The sequence below is a fragment of the Marmota marmota genome, unplaced genomic scaffold, assembly GCF_001458135.2.
Source record: "Marmota marmota marmota unplaced genomic scaffold, marMar, whole genome shotgun sequence".
NCBI classification, from domain to species: Eukaryota; Metazoa; Chordata; class Mammalia; order Rodentia; family Sciuridae; genus Marmota; species Marmota marmota.
The window spans coordinates 27,515,239-27,542,686 of record NW_025999900.1 but is presented as its reverse complement, the minus strand read 5'-3'; the positions used below and the strand labels follow the sequence as shown (position 1 = coordinate 27,542,686).

At 34.5% G+C, this 27,448-nt stretch overlaps 1 protein-coding gene across 2 annotated transcripts in view; it reads left to right on the top strand.

Annotated features, from left to right (window-relative positions):
• Positions 1–27,448, top strand: part of Nubpl (NUBP iron-sulfur cluster assembly factor, mitochondrial) — a 204,382-nt gene that overhangs the window by 19,184 nt on the left and 157,750 nt on the right. For both annotated transcript variants that reach the window (XM_048798711.1, XM_015491674.2), the window contains exon 4: positions 25,338–25,428. In XM_048798711.1, coding sequence (XP_048654668.1) covers positions 25,338–25,428 — 91 coding nt within the window. The remainder of the gene's footprint in view (positions 1–25,337; positions 25,429–27,448) is intronic.

The window sequence follows — 27,448 nt, the reverse complement described above, 5'->3', positions numbered from 1 at the left end:
GGGTGTTATCACAGCATTGGTGGCATTTAAGGCAATGGAACTGAAAAAGATCACCTTATAAGGAAGAATATATTTGAGAAAATGATCTTTTAAATATTTGTGCGTTTTAAGGTTGTAGTAAAGAATACATGTATTTCAATACTAATCTAAATTGCTAAATCTATAGTGTTAAAAAATGACATTGGGGGTTGGGGCTGTAGCTCAGTGGTAGAGTGCTTGCCTAGCACATGTGAGGCACTGGGTTCAATCCTCAGCACCACATAAAAATAAATAAATAAAGGCATTCTGTCCATCTACAACTACAAAAAAATGACATTGGTTTTAAATGTTTTTATTGGTATAGCACATTGGTGTTAAGCAATTGTTTGTTTGTTTTTTTGTTAGCCAGTTACCTTACTTTTGCTGACTTATAATCAGGGTAATCTTTGTTCTTTTAGAACTTCTCTGAATAATTAAAAAATTTGTGTCAGAATGAACTGGGTATTGACTAGTATGGTTATTTATAAAAGCTACACAGAACAGAAATTGAATCACGATAGGGACAATTTGAAAATTAATAGATGCCAGTGAAAATAGCATAGAGAGGGCTTGTTTATGAATGGAGTATTTAGTGAGGATTCCAGCTGGTATGAGTACGGGTGGCACCTATCCAGTAGAAGGACATTTTGGAAAAATCTGTGTATTTGTTTTCTTAACATCAGAGAGGCTCCTTAGAGGCTATTGGTCTTTTTTTTTTTTTCCCTCTAGAAAATTAAATTTCAAAAGAATGATCAGATTACTCTGGTAGAGTAAGGTGGGAATGGAGGAAATATTTAGAATAAGAGGTATATTTGCAGTAATACTGGGGTAGAATTTTCCCTAGATTCTGTTTCATAGACATTTGACTAAGTACTTAAGAGTCACTTCTTGGGGCTGGGGATGTGGCTCAAGTGGTAGCGCGCTCGCCTGCCATGCGTGTGGCCCGGGTTCGATCCTCAGCACCACATACCAACAAAGANAAAAAAAAAAAAAAAAAAAAAGAGTCACTTCTTATTATTACTTGGGGTTTTTCCCTCCTTTTAATGAGATTTACTTAGCTTAGTTAGTTCCCAGTTTTGTCTTAACAATAATCACTCCATGAAGTTTGTGAATCTCAATTCTTTTAGAAGAACTTTAACCATTATAAGTAATACTTTTATGTTTTGAGTATCACATTTTTTAGACTTTTTAAAAATTTTGATTTGTTATATATGATAGCAGAATGCATTACAATTCATATTACACACATAGAGCACAATTTTTTATATCTCTGTACACAAAGTAGAGTCACACCATTTGTTTCTTTATACATGTACTTTGGGTAATGATGTCTATATCATTATACGGTCTTTCCTAACCCTATGCCCGCTCCCTTCCCCTCCCACTCCTTTGCCCTGTCTACAGTTCATCTAATCCTCCCATGCACACACCACACCCTAACCACATTATAAATCAGTATCTTTAAATCAGAGAATACATTTGGCATTTGTTTTCTTTTGGGATGGCTAACTTCACTTAGCATTATATTTTACAACTCCATCCATTTACCTGCAAATGCCATGGTTTTATTCTCTTTTAATGCGGAATAATATTCCATTGTGTATATATACCACATTTTCTTTATCCCTTCATCTACTGAAGGGCATCTATGTTGGTTCCACAGTTTAGCTATTGTGCATTGTGCTGCTATAAACATTGAAGTGGCTGTGTCCCTGAAATATGCGATTTTTAAGTACTTTGGGTATAGACTGAGGAGTGGGATAGCTGGGTCAAATGGTGATTCCATTCCCAGTTTCCCAAGGATTCTCCATACTGCTTTCCATATTGGCTGCACCAATTTGCAGTCCCACCAGCAATGCATGAGTGTGCCTTTTCTCCCACATCCTTGGCAACACTTATTGTTGTTTGCATTCTTAATAGCTACCATTCTGACTGGAGTGAGATGAAATCTTAGAGCAGTTTTGATTTGTATTTCTCTAATTGCTAGAGATGTTGAACATTTTTTCATATATTTTTTGATTGATTGTATATCATCTTCTGAGAAGTGTCTGTTCATTTCGTTGGCCCATTTATTGACTGGGTATTTGTTCTTTTGGTTTTAAGATTTTTGAGTTCTTTATATATCCTAGAGATTAATGCTCTATCTGATGTGCAAGTAGTAAAAATTTGCTCTCAAAATGTAGGCTCTCTGTTCACCTCACTGGTTGTTTCTTTTGCTGAGAAGCAGCTTTTTAGTTTGAATCCATCCCATTTATTGATTCTTGATTTAAATTTTTGTGATATAGAAGTCTTATTAAGGAAGTTGGGGCCTAATCTGACAAGATGGAGATTTGGGCCTATTTTTTCTTCTAATAGATGTAGTGTCTCTGGTTTAATTCCTAGGTCCTTGATCCACTTGGAGTTGAGTTTTGTGCATGGTAAGAGAGGGGGCTTAATTTCATTTTGTTGCATATAGATTTCCAGTTTTTCCAGTACCATTTGTTGAAAAGGCTATTTTTTTCTCCAATGTATGTTTTTGGTGCCTTTGTCCATTATAAGATAACTAATTATGTGGGTTTGTCTCTGTGTCCTTTATTCTGTACCATTGGTCTACCAGTCTATTTTGGTGCCAATACCATGCTGTCTTTGTTACTATAGCTCTGTAGTATAGTTTAAGGTCTGGTATAGTGATTCTATCTGCTTCATCTTCTTGCTAAGGATTGCTTTAGCTATTCTGGGTCTCTTATTTTTCCAGATGAATTTCATGACTGCTTTTTTCTATTTCTATGAGGAATGTCACTGGGATTTTGATTGGAATTGCATTATATCTTTATAGTGCTTTTGGTAGTATAGTCATTTTGACAATACTAATTCTGTGTATCCAAGAACAAGGGAGATATTTCCATCCTCTAAGGTCTTCTTTAATTTCTTTCTTTAGCATTCTGTAATTTTCATTGTAGAGGCCTTTCACCTCTTTTGTTGATTCCCAAGTATTTCATTTTTTTTTTGAGACTATTGTAAATGGGATAGTTTTCCTTGTTCCCCTTTCAGAACATATGTCACTGATATACAGAAATGTCTTTGATTTATGGGTGTTGATTTTATATCTTGCTATTTTGCTGAATTCATTCACTAATTCTAGAAGTTTGCTGGTGGAATTTTTTGCGTCTTCTAGGTATAAAATTGTGTCACTGGCAAATAGTGTTAATTTGAGTTCTTTTCCTATCTGTATCCCTTTAATTTCTTTCTTTTGTCTAATTACTGTAGCCAATGTTTCAAGAACTATGTTAAATAGAAGTGGTGAAAGAGAGTATCCCTAGCTTGTTCCAGTTTTTAGAGGGAATGCTTTCAATTTTTCTCCATTTAGAATGATGTTGGCCTGGGGCTTAGGATAGACATCTTTTATGATATTGAGGTATGTTCTTGTTATCCCTAGTTTTTCTAGTGTTTTGAACATGTAGGGGTGGTGTATTTTGTTGAATGCTTTTTCTGCATCTATTTAGATGATCATATATATGGTTCTTGTCTTTACGTCTGTTGATGTGATGAAATACATTTATTGATTTTTGTATGTTGAACCAACCTTGCATCCCTGGGATGAACCCCACTTGATTGTGGTGTACTATCTTTTTGATATGCTTTTGTATTTGATTTGCCAGAATTTTGTTGAGAATTTTTGCATCTATGTTCATTAGAGATATTGGTCTGAAGTTTTTTTTTCTTTGATGTGTCTTTGCCTGGTTTTGGGATCAGGGTGATATTGGCCTCATAGAATGAGTTTGGAAGTCCTCCCTCTTTTTCTACTTCCTGAAATAAATTGAAGAGTATTGATATTAGTTCTTCTTTCTTTAAAATATATATATTTTAGTTGTAGCTAGACACAATACCTTTATTTTATTTATTTGTTTTTATGTGATTATGTGATTCTGAGGATCAAAACCAGCACCTCACATGTGGTAGACAAGTGCTCTACCACTGAGCCACAACCCCAGCCCCTAGTTCTTCTTTAAAGAAGAACTCAGCAGTGTATCCATCTGGTCCTGGGCTTCTCTTGGTTAGTAGGCTTCTGATGGCAAGTTCTGTTTCATCGCTTGAAATTGATCTGTTTAAATTGTGCGTATCAACCTGATTCAATTTGGGCAAATCATATGACTCTATAAATTTGTGAATGCCTTCGATATTTTCTTTTATTGGAGTACAGTTTTCAAAATATCTAATTATCTTCTGTATTTTTTAGTGTCTGTTGTGATATTTTCTTTTTCATCATGTATGTTAGTAATTTGAGTTTTCTCTCTCTTTCTCTTCATTAGCATGGCTAAAGGTTTGTCAGTTTTATTTAGTTTTTCAAAGAATTTTTGCATCTATGTTCATTAGAGATATTGGTCTGAAATTTTCTTTCTTGGATGTGTCTTTGCCTGGTTTTGGAATTAGGGTGATATTGTCTTCATAGAATGAGTTTGGAAGTCCTCCCTCTTTTTCTATTTCCTGAAATAGTATTTCCTGAAGACTATTGGTATTAGTTCTAATTTCATATATATATATATATATATATATATATATATATGTATATAGTTGTAATATATAGTTTTTGTTTTGTCAATTTTTTCAATTTCATTGATTTCAACTGTGATTTTAGTTATTTCCTGTCTTCTATTGCTTTTGGTGTTGATTTGTTCTTCTTTTCTTAGGGCTTTGAGATGTAATGTTAAGTCATTTGTTGACTTTTTCTTCTTTTAAGGAATAAACTCCATGCAATGAGCTATTGTTACTACTGCCTTCATAGTGTACCAGAGATTTTGATACATTGTATCTATGTTCTCATTTACCCTCTAAGAATTTTTTAATCTCCTCCTTGATGTCTTTTGCAACCCATTGTTTATTCAGTAGCATATTATTTAGTCTCCAGGTGTTAGAGTAACTTTTTTTTAAATTTTATCATTGATTTCTAATTTCATTCCATTATAATCTGACAGAAGGCAGTGTAGTAGCTCTACTTTTACATATTTGCCAAGAGTTGCTTTGTGGCATAATATATGGTCTATTTTAGAGAAGGATCCATGTGCTGCTGAGAAGAAAGTGTATTCGTTCATTGAAGGATGAAATATTCTGTATATGTCAGTTAGGTCTAAGTTATTGATTGTATTATTGAGTTCCATAGTTTCTTTGTTCAGCTTTTGTTTGGAAGACCTATCCAGTGATAAAAGAGGTGTGTTAAAGTCACCCAGAATTACTGTGTTGTGGTCTATTTGACTCTTGAACTTGAGAAGAGTTTGTTTGATGAACGTAGATACTCCATTGTTTGGGGGCATATATATTTATTATTGTTATGTCTTGTTGATGAATGTTTCCCTTCAGTGGTATGAAATATCCTTCTTTATCCCTTTTGATTAATTTTGGCTTGAAGTCTACTTTATTTGATATGAGAATGGAAACCCCTGCTTGCTTCTGCAGTCCATGTGAGTGGTATGATTTGTCCCAACCTTTCACCTTCAGTCTGTGGATGTCTTTTCCTATGAGATGAGTCTCTTGGAGGCAGCATATTGTGTGTGTGTTTTTTTTTTTTTTTTTTTTTAAATTCAATCTGCCAGTCTATGTCTTTTGACTGGTGAGTTTAGGCCATTAACATTCAGGGTTATTATTGAGACATGATTTGTATTCCTAGCCATTTTTGTTTATTTTTGGTATTTAACTTGACTTGGTTTCTCCTTTGATTAATTTTTCCTTTAGTGTAATACCTCCCTTTGCTGATTTTCATTGTTGTTTTTCAATTTTTCTTCATGGAATATTTTGCTGAGGATGTTCTGTCATGCAGGCTTTCTAGTTATAAATTCTTTTTAACTTTTATTTATCATGGAAGTTTTTATTTCATCATCAAATCTAAAGCTTAATTTTCCTGAATATAAGATTCTTGGTTGGCATGCATTTTCTTTCAGAGATTGGTATATGTTGTTCCAGGATCTCTGGCTTTGAGGGTCTTGGTTGAAAAATCTGCTGAGATATGAATTGGTCTCCCCCTTTTGTGATCTGATTCCTCTCTCTTGTGGCCTTTAAGATTCTATCCTTATTCTGTATCCTAAGCATTTTCATTATAATGTGCCTTGGTGTAGATCTGTTGTACTTTTGTGCATTTGGTATCCTGTAAGTCTCTTGTATTTGATTTTCAAATTTATTCTTCATGTTTGCAAAATTTTCTGATATTATTTCATTGAAGAGATTGTACATTCCTTTGGTTTGAAACTCTGTGCCTTCCTTTATCCCACTAACTTATGGTTTCTTACCATTTTCAGGGTGTGATCAACTTTATTTTCTAGAATATATACTTTGTCTTCATTATCTGACGTTTTGTCTTCCAAGTGATCTAGTCTGTTGGTGATGCTTTCTATTGATTTTTTATTTGGTTTATTGTTTCCTTCATTTCAAGGATTTATGATTTTTTTCCCCCCTGAATCTCTGTTTCTTGAAGTAATCTTTTTCTACCTGTATTTGTCCCTTATCTCTTTGTTGGAGTGGTCAATTTTTGCCTGTAATTTCTCATTTAGATCATTCTTTAATTCACAGATCATTTTAATTATGAACATTCTGAACTCCTTCTCTGACATTTCATCAACTTCACTGTCCCTGGGTTCTGTTATTGTAGTATCCTGGTTTGTTTGAGGTACTTTCCTCCCTTGTTTTTTCATGTTGCTTATGTGATTTTCTTTCTTGCAGTGTGGATCTGAGATATTATAGTGTCTACCCTATAATCTTGTTATATCTGTGCAGGTTATCTGTATCTCACCTTGGTGTTGTGCTTCCAGACCCTTGAAGTGTCCCAGGATGGATGCTACTGCAACTATAGGTTATAGCTACGGCAATAGCAGGAGGTAACTTGAGGTAGTAGTGGAGGTGCCCCAAGATGGATGCCACATCTTTCAGAGATGGAGCTGAAAGGGTGGGCCTTACACTGGCATTGGGATGCCTGCTCCAAGATGCAGCTGTTTCTAGGCCCTGTCTGTTGTCCCAAGATAGAGGCTACTGTGTGGGGAAGGCTATGGAGATGACTGCTGTGTCTCAAGATGGAAGTTGGGGTCAGACTCAGGCCTACCCTAGGCCCTGGCTCCCATGCAGGTGGATCTGGGCTGGGCCTGAGCTCTGGTAGATATCTACTGGTAGAGGGATGGACTTGGGCCTACCCTGGGCCTAAACTCCTGCGCAGGTCATCGAGGCGCATCTGGGCCCAGCCTGTGGTCTGGTGGGGGTCTACTGGTGGGCCGAAGTGGTCCTGGGCATTTTTGCAAAAGTAGTCTGGTAGAAGTTGCTTTTATAATGGAGAAAAAGGAGTTTGGTTTCATGTTACTAATGTGTATTATAACAAATCAAAGAAAAAGGAAAACTTGAGAATCTAAAGAGTCCACCAAATGTCATTTTTTGAAGGAGGAAATTGAAGTCATGGAAGAACAGACTTGCTTGGAAACAAGTCCTATAAATGGAACTTGAGTAGCTAACATCTGCCTTTCACAAAATCCATTGCAAGGCTGTTACTTTTCCTTGTAGTCCTTGAGTTAGGACTCTGACATTTTCATATTTGCTATGGAAATGCTTGTGACAATATAAGTGATGTTTTATTTTTATACATGATTAGATAGGGATGATGGAAGCCAGCTGTTACTTAAGTGTGTGTCTTATGAAGCACTGAAGGAAATATGACATAGGCCAGAGTAAATCAAAGGTGGCAGAGAGGGTGTTGCTGATGCTCACAGAGCAGGGTAACTATGGATAATCTCTCGTGTTTCTCTTGATGATTGTTGGTTTTGGCTCTGAGAGGTTAGCTGATTACATCACACAGCCTGTGGTTTTATGATTTAGTTTATGAAACTGGAGAAGTTAAGGCATTCCTTTAAAGGAATGTTTGTTAACTACCTTCTATATGTCAGGAATTTTGGATACAAAGGTAAAGAAGATAGACATTTCAAATTAGTTATTTACATCTGTGATAAGTGCCACAAAGGAGAAGGTCTGTTGTGAGGAGAACATACAGCAACTCATCCTAATCTGAGGGCTGAGACAAGTCTTCCCCAGGGAATAATAGTAATGACATCTGCTTTTCTACAACTACCATTATTACTCTGCATCATATCAAATCTGTTTTAATTTTGTTTCCTTGGTCATAATGACTGTTGCCTCCATTTCTTTTTATTTGTTTACTGTTCATCTCCTTCCATGCTCTCTCACCCTGTCATTAAAATGAAAGCTCTTGGAGAGGGAGGACCTTTATGCCAGAAAACCCTGATTTTAAAGGAGGATGGGGATGTGAACCTACCCAGGGAAGGCCAGAGAAGTAACAATCAGTGTGAGAGAGAGGGTATCAGCCTTGGAGGCTATGTCAGGAATTTTAGTAATGGGATCAGATTTGCTTAAAAATTACTTTGCTGTTGCATGGAGGATGGGGAGGGGCAAGTGTTAGAGTAGATACTGGAGATCAGTTTAGGTTACTCTAATAACATAAGCAGGAGAGTGTGGTAATTATCTTGGACAGGGAGTTGGCACTGGAGATGGAGAAGGAGGTAAAATTGATAGGCCTTGTTTATGGATTAGATATGAAAGGTGAGAGGAAAGGGTCAAGGATGACCTCCATTCAAAGTTTCTTGCCCATGAAACTGAATTGAAGTCAGTAAGACAGATTTTTCCCAGTGCATTTGAAAAATAATATTCATGTTTTCAAGTTCAGTATATAGAATTTCTCCTGCTTACAAAAATTCACAAATGTTTTGAGCTTTTCCAGTTATCTTTCTGATCAAAATAAAAAAGGAAGATACTTTTCAGTCTATATTGTTTTATCTACTAAATAATCAATATTTTTGTCTAAGGCTTGCAATTGTCATGATTGACTGGAATCCTAGAAGTTTTTTTTAAACAACTTTATCGAGATAATTTGTGTATCATATAATTCACCCATATAAAGTGTATAATTCATTGACTTTAGTATATTCTCAGAGTTTTGCATTTCACCATCAATTTTAGAACATTTTCATTGTCCCCCAAAGAATCCCCACATCTCCTAGGTATCATCCCTCAATTTCGCCTTGGACCCTAGCCCTAGGCAACTACTAAGGTACTTTTAGTCTTTACAGATTTGCTTATTTTAGATTTATATTTCATATAAATGGAATTGTCTTAGGTTGGGCTATTTAGCAAATTACCTTAGACTAGATGGCTTAAATAACAAACATTTGTTTCTCACGATTTGAAGGCTGGAAAAATCCAAGATCAAGATGCTAGCAGATCTAATGTCTGATTGAGGTGCAGCTTCCTGGTTTGTCAGTACTTTCTCATCATATCATAATATGATGGAAAGTGAGTGAGAGAGCTCTGTGCAGTTCCTTTTATAAAGGCCCTAATTGCAATCATGATATGGCCACTCTCATAGCCTAATTATTTATAAGTCTCTACCTCCTAATACCTTCACATCAGGAGTTAGGATTTCAACACATGGATTTGGGGGGAGGGACATAAGCATTCAGTCCATCAAATGTAATATTCTGTGATTGATTTCTTTGACTAAGCATGATGTTTTCAAGGTTCATCCATGTTATTAGTACAATATTCTTTCTTTATTGTCTGAGGATATGTTCTGAGACCCCCAATGAATCCTAAAATTGTGGATAGTACCAAAATCTATAATTTAATGACATTTCCATCTTAATTAAGCACTTGTCACACACTGTGGCTGTAATGTTTGTAGCTTGATGTGTGACTGCAAAACTGGCTTGACTTTCTTCTTCAAATTTCAGGGATAAATGACTCATTCTTACTGTATAGTTTAACAAACTCAGTCAAGGACCTTGAGTTAAGAACTTCACCTTTTCACTTAAAGGAAGCACTTTATAGCTCCTCTTTGGCATATATGAATTGCCAGTATTACTACTTTTGTGTTTTGAGGCCATTATTAACACAAGGGTTACTTGAACATAAGAACTGCAATACTTCTACAGTGGATCTGATAGTCAAGCCTGTTACTAAGTGATTATGGGTGGGTAACATGAATACTCTGGACAAAGGGATGATTCATACCTGGAGTGGGGGTCAGAGTGGGTTGGAGTGAGATTATGTGAGATTTAATCATGTTATTTAAATAGTGTGCAATTTAAAACTTATTGTTTATTTCTGGAATTTTCCATGTAATATTTTTGGACTATAGTTGATGGGTAGTTGGAACTACAGAATATAAAACTGTGGATACAGGGAGACTACTATGTGTTTCAGTACTTAATTTCTTTTTAGTTCTGAGTAATATTCTATTATATGGATATACTTCATACAATCTATCCATTATATCAGTCGATGGACATTTGGGTTTCCACTTTTGGGCTATTGTGTATAGTGATGCTATGAATAGTTGTATACAAGTTTTTGTGTGGATATATGTTTCAGTTCTCTTGGGTATATACCTAGAAATGGTATTGTTGGGTCATTTGAAAACTCTCTTTAATTGTTTGAGAAACTACTGGACTTCTCCAAAGTGGTTATATGATTTTATATTATCAATAGCAGTATATGAGAATTTCAGTTTCTCCATATCATTACCAATCTTTATTTTCTGTCTTTTTGATTATGGTCATCTTGTGATAATCATCTTGTCATAATCATGTGGGTATGTAGTGGTATGTCATGATTTTATTTGCATTTTCCAACAGTGTTTTTAAAAAAATATATTTTGTAGTTGTATATGGACAGAATGCCTTTATTTTATTTGTTTATTTTTATGTGGTGCTAAGGATCGAACCCAGTGCCTCACACATGCTAGGCAAGCGTTCTGCCATTGAGCCCCAGCACTAGCCCTCCAACAGTGTTTTTATTGGATTAAAATGAAATTGAATTGAAGCTGAGAAGTTTACTAACTAAGGTAGAAATTAAGAAGTCATTTTAATCATAAGAGAGTAGAAGAGAGTTGAACTGCCATATACATGTATTTTAAGCATTTTGTAAGGTTTTATTTACATGGTATGATTCTCATTTAGCAACAAATGGTTAAAATATTTTATTTTGTACCTAAAGTTCCAGTTTGAGATACCTCAAAAATAATTATCCCAAAGCCCCCAAATATTTTTGTTATATTTTTTCTTTCCCTTTAAAGTACAGCTGCCATTCTTTTAGCCCTAAATAACATAATTGAGAATGTCTGAGAGATTATGGACAAATTCAGTTAAATAATACATGGATCATCTTGTATTAGAGACTGTGTTTACCCATGGATGGGTAAAAAGCCTTGTGGGGAAACAGATCTATGTATTTATTTATATAAAAGAAAGAATGTAGCAGATATGGCAGTTGGTGTGTAAGTATGTTTTACCTGTTAGGTGTGGTAGCACCTGCCTGTAATCCTAGCACCTCTGGAAGCTGAGGCAGGAGAATTGCAAGTTCAAGGCCTGCTTGAACAATTTAGCGAGTCTCTCCTGCCTTGAAATAAAATATTAAAAGGGCTGGGAATGTAGTGCAGTGGTAAAGCTCCCCGGGTTCAATCCCTATAACAACAACAACATTATATATATATATATATATATATGTTTTACCTGAGAAACTAGTTCCAGTCTCTTGAAGGCTGGGTTGAATTTTGGCTGGTAGAAAAATAGGGGAAAATTAGAATTCTAGATTGAAGGAACTATAGGAGCAGAGTCATAGCAGCAGGAAATTACAAGGTGTTTGGATGAGAAATGGTTTGTATGGTTTTAGTATGATACATTAGGACAAGAGGGTTAGTGGAGAATCCATCTGAAGATCGAATGGATGCATATGATGCATAAAGGAGTTTGCATTTTTTCCTGTGATCAGTGTGAAACCTTAGAAAGCTTTCTACTAGTTTTCGGTTCATGATAAAAGTGTGCTTTTCAAAAGTAAGACTTATAGTGATATTGAAGTATTAGACAGTTTGGAAGCACTAGGGGCTGTTGCAATAGCCAGAGTGAGAATTAAATTATCAACTAAATCAATTTTAAAAATAGGTGTTTACTATTTCACTTAACAAGAAGTTTGGAAGTTATGGAGTTGGTTAAAAAGCAGCTCAACTATATCAGGGCTCTGAGGTGGCATTTCTGCATCTCTCTTGGCTTAATCCTTATAGTTACAAGATGGCTGCCTCAGTTGCAAAGAGGAAGAAAAAGGGTGTATTCCCTTAGGATTTTGTTGTTGTTGTTAGGGAAGAAAACTTGTTTTATGGGCCCTCTCTAATGTCACTGACCAGGATTGGATCTTATGACTATGTTTAACTGCAAGGAAGCTGGGCAAGTGTAGAATCTGAGGTTTTCAACTTTATAGTGGTGTGTGCTGTGTATGGAAAGGAGCAGATGGGGATAGAAATTACTGTTGGGTAGCAACCAACAGTAACCACAGATGGCAATGTGGTTAGTAGTAAAAAGGTCAAGGAAGAGATCAATTTAAAGGATAGATTGGAAGGGAAGAGGCATTAAAAATGACTCCAGGTTTAGGTGGTGAATGAACACATTTACCAAAATATATTTTCCAATCTGAAATTGAATTGCTTACTCTCTTACTTGAATCACTTACTCACTTTTATCTAAAGCTCTGTGCCTGGTACCTTATATTCCCAGTTTCAAATCATGAAAATGGAGGAGCGTTTGGAAGTAGTACAGTGGTTTTTAAATGCCACTCCTAGGAACAGTGCCAGCTTGCTGCTTAAGAATCACTTGGGAGCTTGTTAAATAAATCAGACTCTGGGAATTGGTATTTTTAGGTATGGGATTTGACCATCAGTTTTGCTAACAAGCTCCCCAGGTGATTCTGATGCACAACTAGCTAAGTTTTAGCACTTTTACTAGGAAAAGTGTGGGCTTTGGATTCAGGCAAACCTGAATTTGCATCCTAACTTGTCACTTAACTGTAGGAACTTGGGCAAGGCATTTGACCTCTCAGAGCTCAGGTTCCTCATCTGTGGAAATGTGTAATAGTAAAAATAACAACTACGTTTCAGAGCTTTTGTGAACTATAGAGATATTATACATGTAACACTGTAAGGATGTGTGGCACTAGTGGTTATAGTTCAGTTCATATCATTATGTGTGATAGCCTATAATAACTAGCAAGCATTTGATTTATTTCAGAAACACAGATTTTTGTACAACTACAACAACAAAAAAGAAACAGAATATAATAAATTGCTTCTTTTGCTGCATAGTATTCATTATAATCAATAGCTGATTCCCTTTTAACCCCGTCAAATATCTTCTAGTCTTGATCATATTTTCTTAACTGCTTTTTTGGCTGTGTCTGTTTTGTGTAGTTTATATAACTTATAAATTTATTTTATGAATACCAAAATCTCTAAACCCAATTTCTATGAAATATGTTACTTATTTAATAGAGGCTATTTTTCATAGTGATCTCATATTAAACCTTAAACTGAACATGATTTTTGTTCTTAAACAAAAAGGTAATATGAATTCAGATAAAAGTATTAAGTGTACATTAAGGATCATTTTGTTATTCTCAAAGTTTATGTTATGTAGTTGCCTGGGTTGTTAATTGGAATGTAGCTTTGGATGGTGGTTTTGTGTAGTAAAAAACCACTTGGTAAGAATGAATGTTTATTTTTCCTCTTTCAGTGAATACAGAGATACTGGTGGAAAGAAGAAAGTCACTAACATTAAGTTCTTACTTTGTGCTAGAAATTTAACTTAATTCGGCTTATTGGAGCAGTATGTTGTAGTTGTTACCTGCAGTCTCTGAAGGCATGCTGCCTGGGTTTCTTGCACTTACAGTTGTCCAACCTTGGGAGATTTCTATCTTGTGTGCCTTGGTTTCTTCATTGAGTGTTACTGTACACCCACCCCAAAAGATTCTTGTGAAGATTAAATAAATTAACATAAGCAAAGGGTTTAGAAAGCTCCTAGCACATAGTATTATATAACAGCTATTTTTTGAGTTTTACAAATTTACATTGCTTTATAATCTTTACAAAAATCCCGTAAGAACTCTCTCTCTTTCTTTTAGTTATCTATTTTTTGGTCTGTAAATGTTCTTCTTATTATTTTTAAGTATGATATGTTCTTTTTAAAAATTAACTAATTAATTAATTAATTAATTTTTTAGTTGTAGATGGACACAATCCCTTTATTTTATTTATTTATTTTTTTGTTGTGCTGCAGATCGAACCCAGTACCTCACACATACCCTGAGCTACAACCACAGCCCTAGGATATGTTCTTAAGCTTTATTTTACAGATAAGAAAACTGAGGCTTAGTAATAATTTGTCCATAAAATCACTTAGTTATTTATATGGTATTAAGTTGACTTGATTTTCTTTTAACCAAAAAAAAAAAAACACCACATTTTTACTACTTGGCAAAATAATTAATGGGTTAACTTTTTTAACCTTGAGTTAGTTGTTAATATTTTTGAAAGTTCTATAATTGTCCCTTAGTTTAAAATATTGCAGCAATATTTAAATATACATTGTATATTATAAGAATAATTTAAATTAATTACATAATTATAATTTACCTGGGCTTAGGTAATGATATTTTTAGAGCATGATTTTGTAAGTAGTAATTACATTAGTATCTTGGGAATTTTCATACTTTTTCAACTTTGTTTTTAATTTGATATAACTGTATGGTTATGTTTATATTTGAATATAGTACAATTTTTAAATTCACTCATGATTTAATGTGATCTGTGATTAAGTAGATAATCAAAATCTTGAAGGTTCTTAAATTTTGTAAAAAATAAAAGCATTTACGTTTGCTAATTGAAAACCACTAACATGTTGTAGTATTGACTTGAGATGTGTATCTCTTATAATAATGATTCACTGTTCTGAATAAGGAACTTAACATCAAATATTAAAACAAGACAATTTTAAAAAAATATATAATAGAGACATGAAAAAGTGTTAAACTAGATCCTAAAGCCAATCTTATATTAGGAATTTTTCTACCTTCTTACCAAGGACATAGATTCACACACCACACTTACTTAATATAATACAATAAAATACTGTGTTGAGATAATCTTGTAGGTAAAAAGCATCACAAGTCTTTCTCCCTATGTTTTCTGTATGGTTTTAGGTAGAAAGCATTATGCACAACACACTTTGAGATTTACAGTTAGAAGCAGTGAATTTTGTTTTGAATAGCTCTAAAGAACCTACTGAATAGGGTTTTTTCCTCCTCAGGACCCTTTGGCCTATCTTTTAAATTTCTTTTGGTAAAGTGCAGCATGCTTCCAGTAATTCATTCTGTCACTTTGTTCAAAGAAGTATTTGTTTCTGAGTCAGAAAGAGAACAGTTACCCTAATTTTACATTTAATATATTCTTTCTTAGTTTCCTTTCATTAATTACACATAGGTAGCAAAAGTACTGTGCATCATTTGAATTTCATTAATTAATAAGAATTTATCCAGATCTTTTCTACAAAACAATTTCTTTTCTTAAAATAATTATCCTTTTTCTTCACTAACTTGGCACTTACCAACTCATTTTTTTTCTTTCTCAGAGTGTGTGTGTGTATAGGGTGTTTTTTTATCGTCACAAGTTACATCTCCAGCCCTTATTATTTTTTGAAACAGGGTCTCACTAAGTTGCTTAGGGCTTTGCTAAGTTGCTGAGGCTGCCTACAAACGTGTGATCCTCCTGCCTCAGCCTCCTGAGCCACTGGGATTATAGGCATGCATCACTGCACCTGGCTTTTTTCCCCTCAGTAAATTATTTCCCCCCATCTGATCTTCAGGAATAAGAAAGGTCTTAATCCTCAGCAGGGCAATGTTGGAAGAGTCACTGAGAGGACAAGAGTAGAGCATATGGGGCCATGGGTTTCTCCTTGGATGCTGAAGTTCAGATCAATTGCTCTGTTAAGAGCTGATTTTTGTTTTCTGCACATGATTTGGTATCAGCATAGTAAATGCTATTCTTTTACATTGCAGTTTAGTTAAGGACATTGTTAGGGAATTAATGTTGGTTCTCCAATGCCTTTGCTATAGTACTTTGTGGTTTGGGAAAGGTTCTTGTTTAGTTAGGGGTCTAGGTTCCCAGGCTTATATTCTGGCAACAAAAAGACCAGCTGATGTCATAAATATGATTATTGTTATTTTTAGGGCTTAGTGTTTATAAGCATTATTTTCTGCATTTTTGTAACATTTCATAGTGATGAAAAGTTTTCTAATTTTCTCTGTGTATAAAAAATTTACTAAGGACGTTAAGACTTTTTTTTAAGGTATATAGGGCAAGGATTTAAGGCTCTTCTTTCTTAATCTTGGTATTTTAGTTCTATTTTATTTTTGTCTTTTGCTTCCTAAATGAAAATGTGGGACTTAAGGCAAATTTCTTCTTCTTTTTGTTTGTTCTTTTTAGATATACATGACAGTAGAGTGTATTTTGATATGTTATACATACATGGAGTATAACTTATTCTAATTAGGATCCCATTCTTGTGATTGAACATGATGTGCAGTTATACTGATCATGTATTCATATACGAACATAGGAAAGTTATGTCTGATTCATCTACTTTTCTTTCCCATCCCATTTCTCTTCCCTTCATTCCCTTTTGTCTAATCCAGTAAACTTCTGTTGGGGTTTTTAGCCTGTGGGAGAGATGGGGAGAGAACACCCGACCAGGACGAGCCAAGAAAGGAGAGGGCTGTCTGACTGCCCACACCCAGCCCTCCCTCGCCGGAGGACAATCAGATGCGTCGGGGAGACCAGTCAAAGCAGGAGCTCCTTTACTGAGAAAAACACACACAGCTAATATAATGTACAGGAGCCAATCAGGATAAAGGTCAACAAGGTGGAGAGAGTTCACATGTACACCCATCCTACAGGCAGTAATGGGTGACACGAGCTGTCCACGAGGGCAGAAGGGTTCTGAGCCTCTCCTAGAGGTGGTCCGATTTTTCGTCACAACCCACGGTAATGCCTTCTGGCTGATCGCCAGGCGCCATCCTAGCCGTGTGCGGGCCCCAGGACCGGGAAGCGGGTAGTAGTAGCCAGCAAGTTAGGTTTCCTCTTTTCTGATGCAACATGACCCACATGTTACATCATGCCCTACAAACTTCTATTCTTCCTTCCCTCTCCCCTTATTGTATCTCTGCATATCAAAGAGAACATTCGGCCTTTGTTTTTTTTTGAGATTGACTTATTTCACTTAGCATAATAGTTTCTAGATCCATCTATGTATCGACAAATGCCATAATTTCATTCTTCTTTATGGCTGAGTTATATTCCATTCTTTGTATATATCACTTTTTCTTTATCATTCCTCTGTTGAAGGGCACCTTCGTTGGTTCCATAGCTTAGCTACTGTGAATTGAGCTGCTGTAAATGTTGATGTGACTGCATCACTGTAGTATGCTGATTTTAAATCCTTTGGGTATATACCTGAGGAGTAGGATAAGTGGGTCAAGTGGTGGTTCCATTCCAAGTACAAAATTAGATTTCTTCTTATTGTAGATGATTGTTGCTGATCCTGCCCTTGAAAGGAAAACACAAACACACACACACACATACACACACACACACAAATTAAACAATAAAACTTCTGTGTATCCCTTTCATATATGAAACCCTTTGTGATACTGTGGATTGAGCTCAGCAGAGCCTTGCACACTGGATTAAGCTCTCTACCACTGAACTACATCTCCAGTGGTTTGATTAACAGTTTTCATGCAATGATATGGCTTTAGTTTTAAAAGTTTTAAACAATGTATCTATTTTATCATATTTCATGTACTAGCCTACCATAACCATTGTTTGCACTAGATTTTCTTCCATGATGTTCCATTTTTCTGGAGTTGAAATCAAAAGAAAATTGGAGATTTATTGTGTAAGATTTTCTGCAAAATCTTAAGACCTTCTTCTTTAATACCAGAACATGTTTAAGCTTATATATATTATCTGAGTCCTATAACTTTGCATATTAGTATGGAAGTAATTAGGAGAGTCAGTTTCCTGAAAGCATAGAATGTTAAAGCTTAAGTGGGGCCTTAGGGATTGTATAGTAGCCAATCCTGATATTCTTCAGAGGAACAAATGGTAGTTTGTTCATTCATTCACTCATTCAGCAAATATTTATTTACTTCTTACTATTCTAGGTGCTTGGGACTATCCCTGTCCTTATGAAGCTTATAGCAAATAGATAATTTCTGTCATAATTAAGTTAAATAGTATGTCAAAGGTGATAGCCTGGGATTAGGGGAAGAGGGAGTACTTGAGAATGATTGTGGGTTTGTAATTTAAAATAGGGTAAACTATTGAAAAGATGACTTTTGAGCAGAGACTTGAAGGAGATGAGAATATGCAGTGTGACTGTCTAGGGGAAGAGTGTGTTGGGGAGAGGGCATAGCCAGTACAAAGTCCAATAAGTATGAAGATGCCTAGCTTACTATTTATTAGGAAGAAGGGCAATGTGACTTCTGAAGGGAGAAGTAGAATGGAGTAATAGATGATGAAAATTAATACAATGAGGAGGCAGGAAGTTGGTGGGAAACTGGCTAGATGATCTGGGGTCTAGTGGATAAGTGTTGTGAGGACTTTGGCTTTCACATGAATGAGATGAGGGAGTGGTGGCAATGAAGGGTGTTAAGTAGAACAACATAATATGACTTATGTTTTAACTGAATCATTCTGGCTGCTCTGTTCAGAAGAGATGCTGGGGTAGCATTTCTAGATTTAGCAAATGAAAATATAGGATGCCTTTTAAATTTGAATTGTAGATAAACAATGAGTAATATTTTGTATACATAGGTTTCTTGACTATTCTTTCAATCATATGGCAGAATGCTCACTGCCTTTTTAAAAAAACATTTAAAATAGAATCTCATCAAAGTTATTTTTGATAACTATATATTATTATTGCTGTGATTCTGCTGGTCCCAAGACTTAGGCTTGTAGAGCACATTGTCATATCTTTCTTCTATTATCTGCATTTCTGTTTTTCACATTCTGGTCACCTTATATCCTAGAGTTTTGCACATGCAGTTTGTTGGACCCCGGCTCAAACCTAATGAATCAGAATTTTTAGGATGGAATAAGGATTCATAAGTGCTTACTTTTCTAGTTCTGTGTATATGAACAAAACACACAAAACCCCCTACCTTCCTGGAATTTACATTTTAGTGGGAGAAACACTAAACAAACAAATAAGTAAATGTATAGTATGTTGAATACTGATACAGATACTAAGAAGAAAGAAAAACTGGGGAGGAGAATAGGAGATGTCTTAATATGGGGGGAGGGGATTGCAATTTTAGAGCGGCCAGTGAAGCCTTCTTACATGATTATGTTTAGTTCTTGAAAGAAGTGAGTGAAACACCTGTGGATATGGCAATGAAATGGAAGGTGGGAGGGTTGGGTAGGTGGGTTTTAGATTCCAGGCGAAAGCAATAGCAACTGCACAATCCTAAGGTAGAAGTGTGCCTGGCATGTTTAAGAAACTGTAGAAAAGCACTGTGTCTGGATTGGAATGAATGGTGGAGGATAGGAGATGATATAAGAGATAAAGACAAGTGGCTGATGATTGTTAGTGTTCAGGGTTTATGGTAAGTTGGAGAAAGAATTGGGTCCTGGGCTCAGCTGTGGCTGTATCTCTTGGCCTCAGTTTCTTTATCACTAAAAAGTGAACAGAAGATTAAGGTGACCTCTTCGACTTCTTTCTTCTCTAAAATAAAATTTTAACTTAACATCTATTATTTTTCTTCCATTTATTCTTTTTGAGTACTTTTCATGGGCTTATCTGTAGTTGTGTTCTAACCAGGCTGGTGAACTTTTCCCTTTATGCTGCCCTCATTCTTCTTTCTTTCCTGAGTGAACTTGAAGATTTAGACAGTCCTTTGATAAACAGTAGGAGATTGTTCTCTTATCAATTTGTTCAACCATTAGTTCTTCTGACAATCAGATCCTTATTTAATCCTAGCTAATAGAATTAGGAAACATGTTTTTCCTCTACTAAGAGAGTGAAATTCTTATGAATGACAGCTTGACGTGAAGAAAGGCATAAAGAGAAGAAAGTCTTGAATCAACTCTAAATTGAATAAATACCAATTGCCAGTCCAAGATTAAATAGAATATAACATTTGAGGACTCATGGGAATCTTAGGTGGGTATTTCTATGGAAAGGACAACCTTTAGGTAGGTCTCAAAGAATATTTATTTAGAAATAATTGGGTGGGAGTGCTCTAAGATGTTGTTTTGATGGGTTCTATTAGCAGACGACAGGGATAAAAGGAACATGTCATGAAGCTTTACAGTCTTCTTTAGGATAAATTCTGTTGGAAGAACAAAGCAGTATCAAAACTGTTGTTGGTTTCTTTGAAATCCGACACAAAAAAAGAAGACTTGTAGGCTCTCAAATTGCAGCTTTCATGCAGTAGTAATGAAACAGTATAATCATTCTGAATAATTCTGCCACCTTTTACAGCTTTCACAGGGTGTTATAAATTATAAAGCAACAAATCTAAAACTCTAAATGGTGTCTTGGAGTTTGATCTGTCTTGTTTTATGTAACCTGTTGGGTTTTGAGTACCGCTTGGGAGTCAGAAAAAGAGCATATTGTTAGACACCAACATATTAGGCTAAGTTTATGATATAACATTGCTGTCATTAAAGATGACAGTCACATTTTGTAATAGTAAGTTTATAGTTATTTTTGCTAATAAAAATTTTCTTTTATTTGTTGTGTATTTGTAAGGCTTTTGTGGTGATTATTCTTTTGAGCCTGGATGAAATTAAAGATAAAAATTTCTAATTGAAACTTTCTTGGCTAAATATAATTACTATGGGAAAAGTGAGGTGGAAAGAATTCATAAAACTAAGCTAGTTAAATATCCAGCTGCATATATTTATTTATAGTCTTCTACCGTGTACATTTGTTTTCCTATAGTGTAAAACTGTTTGGAAGTTTAAATTGGAAGACTATTTATACACTTAAAATAGGCACTTATTTAAAAATAATGGGGTAAATTATGACGAACAAATGAAGTGCATTTGGCAGCTTCTGAACATGATTGGATTCTAGACTTGAAAATCTGTTTAAGATTATTTTTATAGCAATGTGATTGTATTGGTCCAGTTGCTGTGCCAATTCTTGAGAGCTTGTGTGGAGGTTATAGCAGGAGAGTGCAGCTACGTGGACTAAAGAATGGTCCTCCTTTAACAGGGAAGGTCTTCATCCTTTTAGACCTAGCGCACTACTTCAGGGTGGACACACAGGGAGTGGCAAGGGAGGACGGAGACACCTGCCTAGCCAGCCAGGCCAGCTGAATCAACTCTGGCAATCAATGGGGTGACAGATGTTGCAGCCAGATCACCCTCACATCCAGCTGTGCCAATTATAAGTACAATATTACTTAATACCATTGGTGTTGGGTGATGATTTTATTCATTATATATAAAATCTGAGTAAGACATACTTAGTTCCTGGGAAACAGTCTGAAAAGTATACCATTGCTTATTTAAAAAAATTATCCAGTTAAGGATGAAGAAGTAAATTTTTACTGAGATAGCTCCTCTCACACTAAAAGAGATGGCTATTTGGGTAATTGAGTAACTTGCCTGTTTTTGTAAAGTTTTTTGGAACACAGCCATGCTGATTCATTTATGTATTGTTTACAGCTGCTTTGATGCTAAGGTGGTGGCATTGAGTAGTTGTTGTAGGTATCATATGATCTTCAAGGCTTGAAATATTTATTAGTTGATCCTTTAAGAAACATTTTGCTCTATATTTAGGTCTTTTGTAGTCAGATTGCATTAAAGTTCTGGTGGAGGTTAATATTTTCATGTTTAATAATTCCCTATTCTGCCTCATCCTAAGAAAGAATACATAAAACAAGCGTAGTTATTATGAGTGTTAATATTAATTTCTAGCTTGCTCATCCATAAGTAGGTATGATACCACCTTGCAGTGTTGCTATAAGGAGTAAATAGGAAATGTAAATAGAATGCTTAGATTAGTGTTTGGCAACCAGAAAGAATTTAGGCAATGGGGAGATATAATCAGGGAAAGTCTTGATGTTTGGGTGATTTAAAGTGGTATGTTTTTAGTTTCTGATTTGTCTGAACTAGCTGCGGACCCAGTTTATCCAGGGTCTCGATATAACATTGCTGATCAATTTCTCTTCATACTCTCTTCCTCCTTTCTTTCCTCCCCTCTCCTTCTCCTTGTCTTCATATTTTCTTCTCCTCTGTTTCCTTTTTGATGTATATAAGCATTGGAACTAAATTTGGGAAATTATTCCTAGAGAGAATTTGCAGAGAGCCTCAAACAGAATATTCTCTATTATTATTAGCTCCATTTTCTAGGAAGCAGAGGAACCCTAAAATCTTGGGGTCTCCCTCTCCTCCTTAATTTTTGTATGATAATGTATATTGGCAGCCGTCCGGGTAATATATATAAAATTCATTCCTTTTATAGCAAATATTAGGGCAGATCTTTAGTTTTTTTCTTAGACCATGGAACTAAGGATTCACCTTTAGGCATGTCTGATTTTCTTCTAGAAGGCAGGATAGATGATAGATTATCCCTAAGATTTTAATGGCAACTTGAAGATCTAGTGATGATGAAACTGACAGTCATATTAGTTAGAACTCTTTGTTATTATTTTATGAAAAAATGAACTTAAAATGCTAAGTTAGGGTTGGGGTTGTGGCTCAGTGGCAGAGTGCCTGCCTGCTATGTGTAAGGCACTGGGTTCGATCCTCAGCACCACATAAAGGTAAATAAATAAAATAAAGGTATTGTGTCCATCTATAAAAAAAAAAAAAGAAAAAAAAGCTAAGTTATTTTACTTGATAGCTCTTGTTAGAAGAGCAATTTGAAACTTTGGACTTAATCCCTTCAAGTAACGGTAAAATCAACATTGATATAAATAAGAGAAGAAGGAAAAATTATCTTAAAATACTTTTGTTTCTATTACTATTTATTATTATTTTGTGGTAGTTTTTAGTTGTAGATATCACAGAAAAGATACAAAATTCTAGGTTGATACAGTATCAGTAGACCTTTAGGTAATAGTGTTAACAATTTGCCATATTTTAAAAAGTTTTAGGTTCCTCATTTGAAATCTTATAATTCATAGTAAATTTAATTCTGTTTTAATCCAATTAAATTATCTTGTTTAGTAAATATGTCAGCATTTCTCATAAAATGTTCCAACCTTTTAAAAGCAAGTATCTAAAGGCATTAGACCTAAATTTTATAAACTACCATCCATATTTAGTATATTTCCTATTTTCTCATTATTTTATAGTGAACCAAGATTTTGATATAGACAAGTATCAGTACCATTTTTTTTCCTATGAGGACACTGAGTCACACAGAGAAACTATTTTTTTTTTTTTTTTTTTTTTAGAATTGCAAGTTGTATCAGTGTAAAGTTAGAAAGGTAAATGTTGAATTTACCTTATGTATTTATAGGAACAGACAACAAAGTTTAAAAAATAATTTTGTGCCTTTAAATAGTTAGATAACATGAAAGACAAGGGATTGTTTCAGTTTTTTTAAAAATTTGCTGAGAAATGAATTAAACATACTTCTCAAAACAAGAAGTACAAATGACCAAAACTTATTATTTTTTAAAATTAGAGCTTAATGGTTACACATAGTAGTTGGGTTCATCCTGACAAACCCTACATGCCCAATTATCTAAAAAAAAAAAAAAATTCAACATCTCCAACCATCAGGAAAATGCTAATCAAAAACTACATTGAGATTTCTTCTCATTCCAGTCAGAGTGACAGTCATCAAGAACACAAATAGCAATAAAGATGGCAAAGGATGCAGGAAAAGGGAACCCCTGTACACTGTTGGTGGGAATGTAAATTGGTATAGCTATTATGGACATCAGAATGGAGGTTCTTCAGACAACTAAAAATGAAACTCACATATGATCTAGCTGTATACCACTCCTCAGTATCTATCCGTAAGAACTAAAGACAGCATACTTTAGAGATAACCTGTGTATCTCTAAATGCACGATACATTTATTGTAGCACAATTCAAAATAGCTAAGTTATAGACAGCCTAAGTGTCTGTCAGCAGATGAATGAATAAAAAATGTGGTATATATACACAATGGAGTTTTATTTAGCCAAAAAAGAACGAAATTATGTCATTTGCAGGAAAATGGATGGAACTGGGGAGCATTACATTAAGTGAAATAATCCAGACTCAGAAAAGTGCCATATGTTTCTCTCATGTGGAAACTAGAGAGAAAAAAAGAAAAAAGAGGGTGGGAGATATCATGAAAATAGGAGGGAGACCATTAGGGTAGAGGAAGGGAAGGAGGGGGCTAGGGAGAGGAAAAGTGAGCCAGGGGAGGTACTGGGGCATGGAATTGATTATCAAATTATGTTATATGTTTGTATGAATATGCCACAATTAAATCCCCTATTATGTATAATTGATATGCACAATAAAATTAAAAAAATTTTTTTTGCTAAGAGGTTCAGAGTTTTATCTTGGCAGGATATGTAGAGAGTAGGAGGAGAATTGTGAGACTTGGTGAAATATATAGTTAGTATTAGCATATGGTTTCTTGTGGATGAGAAAGACTGATAATAGATTGATTTTGGGGAGAGGGAAAACAAGAAATACTTATTTTGGAATAATGAATTTTGTTTTCTGTTCCTTGATTAAGCTGCTGATTAACTGGCAGCTAGCAGAGACAAGTAAAGATATTCTTCCCTTTGGCACCTGGATAGGTTATCAAACTAAACAGTTTTTAGTTGTTTATGAATCCTCCAGATTCATAAACAGTCATGTTTGACTGTTTCTATATGTAAGAGGTTATCTCTGTTATGTTGGCTAATATCCTTGTTAGCACTGTATTTCTTTTATGCCAGATCTGCATTAGAAATTTCTCACTTACTTTGTGAAGGTCTTGTTTCCATGATCTTTTTTTCATTTTATATTCTTTGATGTGTTAGATGGATTTTCCAAAAGTTAAAGCTCCATCTTCTTGGGATTTTGTTGCCATAGTAAATCATTATTTTAGCTTTGTTTGCATGTTACTTCTTAGTTCTCAAAGTCATGCTTAGATCAAAAAGTCTTAATCGTCTTGCAGCTGTATGGGAGACTTACTACAAAACGTAAAGCTTATGGAGTAGATGGGAGACCTAAACTACAAAACATAAACATGTGGACTGGATTTTTCTAGACAGTTATTCAGAAGATATTAGTAAATCAAAATGTATACCCTTAGCAATTTATGCTTTCACTTAATGTTGCTTTGAATGTTTAGGTTATGATTTTGAAATATTTTACAAATTTTCTTTTCCGTAGTCTGACTTATTACTGTATGCTTTATCTTTAATGAAGAATGGGAATAATCTTATGGTAAATTCTTTTTTCTTACAGTCAAAGGCCATTGGTTTGTTAGATGTAGATGTGTATGGTCCTTCAATTCCAAAAATGATGAATCTGAAAGGAAATCCAGAATTATCACAAAGTAAGTAAGAAGAGATAAATATTATGATAAGACTTGGACTTTTATATAGTATCTTCTAAGTGTCATAACTGTGCCAGATACCAAGTGTACATTATACATCATATAGTATAGTGATTTAGAAATCAGATATGCTACCACACTATCTGGGTTTGCATCTCAGCTCTGGCACTGACTGTGTATCTATGAGTAAATTGTTTAGCCTTTTAATACCTTGACTCCCTATGTATAAAATAGGCTAACAATTGCTATGAGAATTAATATAAGTGTAATGTATTTGGTAAGTTCTGGCACATAGTAAATGATCAAATATGATAGATTTTCATCAGTCTCTTTCCATTAAATGTGTGGATGTATTGGAAATATTTGAATAGAAAATATATTTGGGTTAGGACAGATGAAAATTATTTTCTTCAAACAGATTTTTATCAGATTTTTCCTAAAGCATTTTCACAGAAGCCCTAAACACTGGTGCCATCAAGAGGAAGAAGTAATTTTTTGAACAAATCTTTTATATTTACTGTTTTTGTTATTACATTTTCTTGTAAGGCTATCAAATATAAATTTTAAGAATAAGAAAATTCTATGATCAAAAAAAATGAAAAATTGGAAAAGCTGTTAATTTTTCTTGAAAAATTATTTTATGTCAAATTGGTTTAATAAAATTGATTTGTAATCATAATAAGAGGATACAGTTGAATAATTTTTTTTGGTTTCATATTGGGCTTCTTATTTTCTATGAGTCAGGGACAAAATGATCACATTTACTTATGGATATTTATTGGATTATCTATGTAATAGAAGTATTATTTTTGTTGTTATTAAAAGTTATTTAGACATTGTCTGCTATTTTCGGTGCATTTGTTTGTGGTTTATTTGTGGAGTAAATTATAATGTTAAAATGTGGATAATTCAGTATGAGAAAGTAAAGTTCTCTGTAACATTCTGAAGAAAGCTTAAAGATCTAGTGACTAAAATTAACTTTAGCAGTTGTTTTCTTGTTTCATGAAAATATATATTTAAAAAGCTGTTATTCTAGTTTCTTTGTCCTTGGCTTTTAGTGCAACACATACTTAGTTTGCAAATACATGACATGAGCCAAGTTGACAAACTTTCACAAAGGAGTAATGAATTTGTGTACTATAAATGATAGAGTCCTTATGCCTGGCTCTTGATTAAAGTGATGTGAGAACTGGTGCATGCAGCCATGAGTGATGGCAGAACAGAGCCTCAGTGTCAGCCTTTTCTTAAGTAGTCTGTTCAGTCTATGCCAACGTAAATACTTGAAGTGAACTTTAATTTCTTTCTTCTTGTTTTACTGAAGCTTTAATCTTAAATTTGATGTTTGCAAATTGGCTGCCATTAAGTAGGCTTTCTGGTAAAGATGAGATACTGGAAATCTTGGAAAGCATGGGCGGGGGGAACCTTTTTTGTGCTGACAAGCTGATCTTAAGTTCCTCAGGAAATAAATTGAATGATTTAGGCATTCACTCAAAAGAATGTGGATTTTTGAAAACTCAACTTATGAATTATTTTGAACCTTAAGAAAACCTGCTGCTATTATACTAATTGGCATCATTTTGACATTTTTCATTTTATCATGTTAATTTATCCTGTTACACTCTCTATTCCAGAAAACACAATGCAATGTAAAAATTACCTAATTTACAATAAAGAAAATCTGTGAATGACTTGTTTTCAGCAGTTCAGGTTTTAGGGAGATAGACCAGCTTTTAGGCATTCTTCTGTTCTTGGACTGAGTTGGACAACCTTAGAGGGAGTAGGACTTCAGCATTGTCTGTTTCTCTTCGTTATTTAAATAGATTATGGTAATGCAGTTTTCATCAATTTGTTTATTTTAAAACTCCATGGTAGGGTTGATGGCTCTTACGTTTATTCACATTCTTTTCTCTATTTGAGGAAGTTGTAGAACAATTAGAAAATTTTGGAGAACATATATTTTACGATTATGACATTTTAGCCTTGATTATCAAGAGAGATTTTATATCTGATTTTAGCAAAA